Genomic DNA, 5,664 nt, shown 5'->3' with positions numbered 1-5,664 from the left:
GGTTTCGGTTAAGGCCACGAGTTATCTGAGTGTTTATGGCGTTAATTGCTGTTGTTGTACTGTGCACTTTACGGAAACCATGCTGATGCTTCGCTGGGGTCAAGAGGTTTGTGAAGTACGGGAGTAGCAAGGCCTCGAGTGTCTTCGCTACCGGGGAAAGGAGTGTTATCGGACGATAAGAATCTCCTTTGTTGGCAGGTTTCCCCGGTTTGAGCAGTGGGACCACTCTCCCCACCTTCCAGATGTCTGGGATGATGAGAGTGGCCATTGACAAGTTGAGGACCTTCGTTAGGTACGCTACCCCCGCAGAACCCAAATTTTTCAGCATCAGCATGCATATTCCGTAGGGACCCATGGCATTGGAGGCTTTCGCCTTCCCGATGGCCACCTGAACTTCACCGCAAGTGAAAGCAAGGGGGGCACAGGTTGTTGGCAGTTTGTGCAGCCTTCTGGTCACTCGACGCTTGGCTTTGTCCACCGGAGGATGCAGTATGAACTGCCGGCTAAAATAGCTCGCGCATCGCTCCGGGTCCGACGAAGCATGGTCGCCGAAGGAAATTTCGACTCTGTCGTCGTGCTTCGTCGGATTAGACAGTGACCTCACGGTTGACCAAAGCTTCCCTACAAGACGCGAATGACTAAAACTCCAACACATTCACAAGTAAAATTAACCCATATGCAGAAATGTATATGCCAGTCGAGTCGGGTAGAACAGTGACAATCATTTTACCTGTCATATGATTGACAATGCTGATAGAATACGATTTTTTTTCGGTGACTATCATTTGACCGGTCATATGATTGTCACTGATGATGGAAAGGTTCACAAGAAAAGAAAATATGTACATCATTATAAATCACAATAAAAAAATCTAGAAGCGAAAGGACGTGGTCGAAAGTTTTACCGAGAAAGTGCTAAGAAATAAACGATAAGTATTTAGAAAAAAAATTAAAGTGTTTTAAAATTAAACAAAAAATTTTAATAATGTTATGAGCAGAGAAAAGCTCATGTTGTTTAATATGACGTCGAAACCCATCAATTGTGATCAGTCATATTTGACCAACTTTTATAGCAAGTATGATTTGTCAATACTGACCTAAGATCCCATCAAGCATGATTATTCATTTGTGACCAATGTTTATATCATTGATGATTCACATGTATACGATTTTTTCCATAAAATTTTGCACATTGCCCTTAATATTTTGATAGAAACTTTCATACAAAGTAATGACGAGTATTTCTGTCAGGATTGTCCGTCATTTTACCGGTCAAATGATTGTCACTGTTCTTGCAGGGTTGCCCACACCAGAGGTGAAATTACAGGTCTTCAGATGCTCCTCCCACTTCTTCCGCTTATGTACGTTTACTAGTTGCCGAATCTCCGCGTTGAGATCCCTGATACGGGGATCTCATGAACCAAAAAGACAAGATGACGCGGGCAGGAGAGTAGCCCGTTAGAATCGCATCAAGGAAAAAAGTTGAACGATTTTGACATTAGCCGTTTGTTTACATTTCTTCGTTGTTTACAATTTGGTGTTGGCTTTTTACTGCAATTTTCTTCATTTTCGCTTGTGACAACGTGTGTACACATAAGATAAAGAATAATTTAACACAACGGCATGATTTTTAGAAGAATTTGCATAATAAAAATGATTTTTCATGCGTTCAACAATTTCGCGGTTTTCTCCGTTCTCTTCGTTGTTTACTTCTTACAACAAAGATGGCGTCGAGATTTCGGCAGCTAGAAAATAACTTTTTTCGTTCTTTCCTTCCCGCGTGATCTTGTGTCTTTCGTTCATGCGGGGATCTCCGGGATCGGCCTGACGAAGGCTATCACGCTCATCGGCTAGAACAGCCGCTTCGGCAGGGAAGTTTGGACGTGGGTCCGATATACATCCTGCCGGTATGAAGCGGGCTGCAGCAGCAGTGACAGCCCTGCGGAACATACGTTCACCGAGATGGACGTCGTTTGGTGTGGGGAGTGCTGTGAAGGTGTTTTCGGTAAACTCCGCGTAACCTTTCCAATCAGCTTTAGAAAAGTTGATATAGGTCCGGTGTTTGGTGGAGGCAAAGTCGGTTGGTTTATCTATCGAGATGACTATGGGTAGGTGGTCTGATGCTAGAGTCAGCATAGGTCGCCATGTTATGCTGTTTATCAGACCAGCGCTGACTATTGTGATGTCTGGCGAGCTACTGCAGTTACCCATAATCCTGGTGGGTGCGTCGTCGTTCATTGTGCAGAATGTCGAATCGTCTATCTGCTCTGCCAAGTCTGTTCCCCTACGATCGTTTGACAGACTTGAGTGCCAAAGATCGTGGTGCGCATTAAAGTCACCTACTACCATACGGTTTTCACCTCTGAGGAGCGCACCTATATCAGGGTGATATCCTGCCGGGCAGCAGGTGACAGGGGGTATGTATATGTTAAATATTTCGAGCTCGACATCGCCTGACCGGATAGCGTCGAATACAGTAGTTGTTGTTTTTAGCCGTGAATCGTCTCCTTCAGTTCAAATAGATGCCTTCTTATGTGCCTAAGAGAATGTTCCGCTTTTATTTGCGGTTTTTGTAAAAAATCTCGTAGGTGTCAGGAGTACTGTGCTGTGGCATAATGAACTTTTGTCCGCTGCGTAACACTAGCCGACGTGGGCTAGTAGCTGGCCAGTTACCTTGAATGTATGAAGCCTACAACGTTTCTTCGAATTCGTTTCAAGTACTACCGGTGAGCGAGTAGAGGACTTGGTTGCAGCTCTGAACTCAATTGCCAATTGCTATTATGTGCGCAGCGAAAAAAGCGGCTGTCAAAACTAACGTGATTTATTCCACCAACGTGGCCTTTTTAAGTTCAGGTAGTAACGATGGTTCCCGATAATTTCGTGGGGAAAAGGGTTCATTGTAGTAAAAAATGAAGCTAGTGAGGGCAAATAGTCGTTTACTTCGACCATATGTCATCAATGCCATTACCGGATGCCATATTGAGCCATCATCTCGGGGGATTTCCAGACCCAAGAAAGTGCTGTTACGAAGAGGTCGGTTTAGAAGGAGATGGGTGTTAGTTGAGTGGCACGATCCTCTCATAGAGGACGGTTGCCGTTAAGTCCCTGAGTTATCTCAGGAATGACGAGAAGTCATCGATAAGATGAGAACCCAAAGACCGCAAGTGTGGTATGACTTCCTCGCCAATAACTGCAATACAAATTCTATCATTAGTTTGTTTGTTGGAATGAAATTCGCCTATTTGAAACAGTAATAAATACACATATCAGTACACTAAATTTCTTTATTTATTAGTTTCATTATGTCCTGTGCATGCTTATACAAGCAAGTATCCAATTAAAATCGTAACAATAACGAAAGTTTTTACAAACTACACATTGCATTTTTGCACATTGTCCAACACGACGAACTCTTTGTTTGCAATACAGTAGTTGTACATACACACATACATAAACATACAATATTATTGTTTACTCATTATTGTCACTGCCACTGCCACTTCCACTGGCACTACCAGCGCCCCCGTCAGGCTTACTGCCACCTTCTTCACCGCCGCTACCGCTGCCACTGGCACTGCCACTACCCTCGCTGTCGCTGCCGCTACCGCTGCCGCCACCACTACCCTTGCGACTCGCCTGCTCCTGCTCCTCGTCATCCGATTCGCTGTCAGAGTCACGCAACGCTTTTACCGATTTGGACTTGTCAGTCTTCTTGCTGCGACGCCCCTCGAAGTCAGAGCCATCGTCCTCATCTGACGAGTAAATGGCCGAACCCTTTTGCTCGGATGTAATCGATGGCGCGGCACCACCACCACCCCCACTCCCCTTCTTATACTTATTCTTAATAGCGCTGAGCGAAATGGCATTTTCATCGTCGCTACCTTCGTCGTGTTGATACGATGAATTAGCGCCACTATGTGCATCGTGTGCACCACCTTTCTTTTTCTTCGGCTGCGGCTTTGATTGTGTGCGCATGGCTTGACGCAGTTTTTCTTCTTCTTTTTTGAGATTGAACTTACGATCGGTGGTTGGATCTTTGCCGACTTGTGTGAGAATTTTAATACCGCTGGTCTTTTGCGAACGATCGGCCAAGGACATTGTCATTTTCTTGTGTGTAAATGATTCGGTTGAGTGCGGTCGGAAGGTGAGTTTAGTACGGAAGACCGCCTGGCCTTGCAAACCTGTACCCTGGCGGATGAACATGTGATTGTGATCGCCATGTAATGGCTGTCGATAAACATCAAAAGTTTCATTGCCCAGGTGCAAAGTCATGCTACCGTCTGACCAGCGCACAAAACGCGCATTTGATTCTTTCACCATGTCTCCGTTGTTGGCCATATATTCCCGCCAACGTATGGTGTTACTCACTTTCAATTTGATACGCTGGCGACCTTCTTCGTCCATGGTTTCTTCCTCGTCAATTTCATCTTCGTACGTTTCTGTGTCAAAAGGACGCGTATCAACCGAAAGAAAGTTGGGAAGCTTAACGAAATGTATTTCCTTGCCCAAATCCGTTACAATGCGCGGAATTTCTACATCGATTCGGGTTTCGGGTATTGGTTCAGGTTCGTCCTCCTTCTGCTGCGGCTCCACAACACGGGCTGGACTTCTTGAACGAGAACGCGAACGTGATGAGCGAGAACGTGATCGAGAGCGTGAACCCGATGCTGAGCGACGTGAGCCACTGCGTGAGCTTGATTTAGACTTGGAGCGTGAGCGTGTGCGCGAACGGCTCTTGCGTGAAGCTGCATCGGATTTTTGACCCTCATCCTCGGATAAACTAATATCATCGGCATCGCCAAAAATATCAGTTGCGTCAATCTTTTGCGATTGCTGAAAGTGAAAAAAAAAAACGAATTTAAAACAACAAAATAATAATATGTATTGAATTTCAACTCAAACCTCTTCGTTTTCGCTGTCTGAATCAATTATGCGTGCCTTTTTTGCCTTTGCGACGGCACCACCATCACTTTCTTCACCACTACCTCGTTTTTGCTGACCACCTTCAGCCTCGGACTCACTTGAGGCAGCTGCTTTACGCTTCTTACGGGCACCAAAATCGCTACCAGATTCCGAACCACTGGCCGACTTGGCAGATTTGCGGGATACTGGTGTACCCGATTTTGACCGTGAGCCGGAATGAGAACGCGATCGGGAACGTGATCTTGAACCACTCTTAGAACGGGAACGAGAACCTGATCCAGAACGGGAAGAGCCTCCAGATTTGGAACGAGGTGTGCCAGAACGTGAGCGATGACTTTGACTACGAGAACGTGAGCGTGAATTAGCACGATCATCAATCTGCAAATTAGGTGATTGCGAACGTGTATCCTCATCGTTGGGCGTTTGATTGGCCGGTGTAGTAGCATTGGGTTTTGAAGAAGATTCTTGGGCTGTGGGCGATGGGCCACGGCTGGCGACAGGCGTTTGATCAGGACTTGCTGTTGGTGATGCATTGCGGCTGGCGACAGGCGTGTGTTCACTTCCTACTGGTGACGGTTCTCGACTTGCTGCTGGTGATTGTTCTCGACTTCCGGCAATTGAATGTGGGCGGCTCGCCGCGCGCGATTGTGAGCGGCTTGCCGCGCGTGATTGTGAGCGGCTGGCTGCGCGCGATTGTGAGCGGCTTGCTGCGCGTGATTGTGAGCGGCTCGGCGCACGCGA

The 5,664-nt window shown here is 46.3% G+C and overlaps 1 protein-coding gene across 1 annotated transcript; it reads right to left on the bottom strand.

The window, feature by feature from the left end:
- Positions 1-3,270: 3,270 nt before the first annotated feature.
- LOC118754758 (another transcription unit protein-like) lies at positions 3,271-5,661 on the bottom strand (the record flags this gene model as incomplete). The annotated part of the gene is made up of 2 exons (XM_036489644.1): positions 3,271-4,833; positions 4,903-5,661. Coding segments are annotated over 2 exons (2,121 nt in total), but the record flags the coding sequence as incomplete, so codon positions are not given.
- Between the last annotated feature and the right edge of the window lie 3 nt (positions 5,662-5,664).

The sequence above is a fragment of the Rhagoletis pomonella genome, unplaced genomic scaffold (assembly GCF_013731165.1).
Source record: "Rhagoletis pomonella isolate Grant_MI unplaced genomic scaffold, Rhpom_1.0 Rhpom_scaffold_04569, whole genome shotgun sequence".
NCBI classification, from domain to species: domain Eukaryota; kingdom Metazoa; phylum Arthropoda; class Insecta; order Diptera; family Tephritidae; genus Rhagoletis; species Rhagoletis pomonella.
The sequence above is the reverse complement of the archived record's forward strand: the minus strand, read 5'-3'. Positions and strand labels throughout refer to the sequence as shown.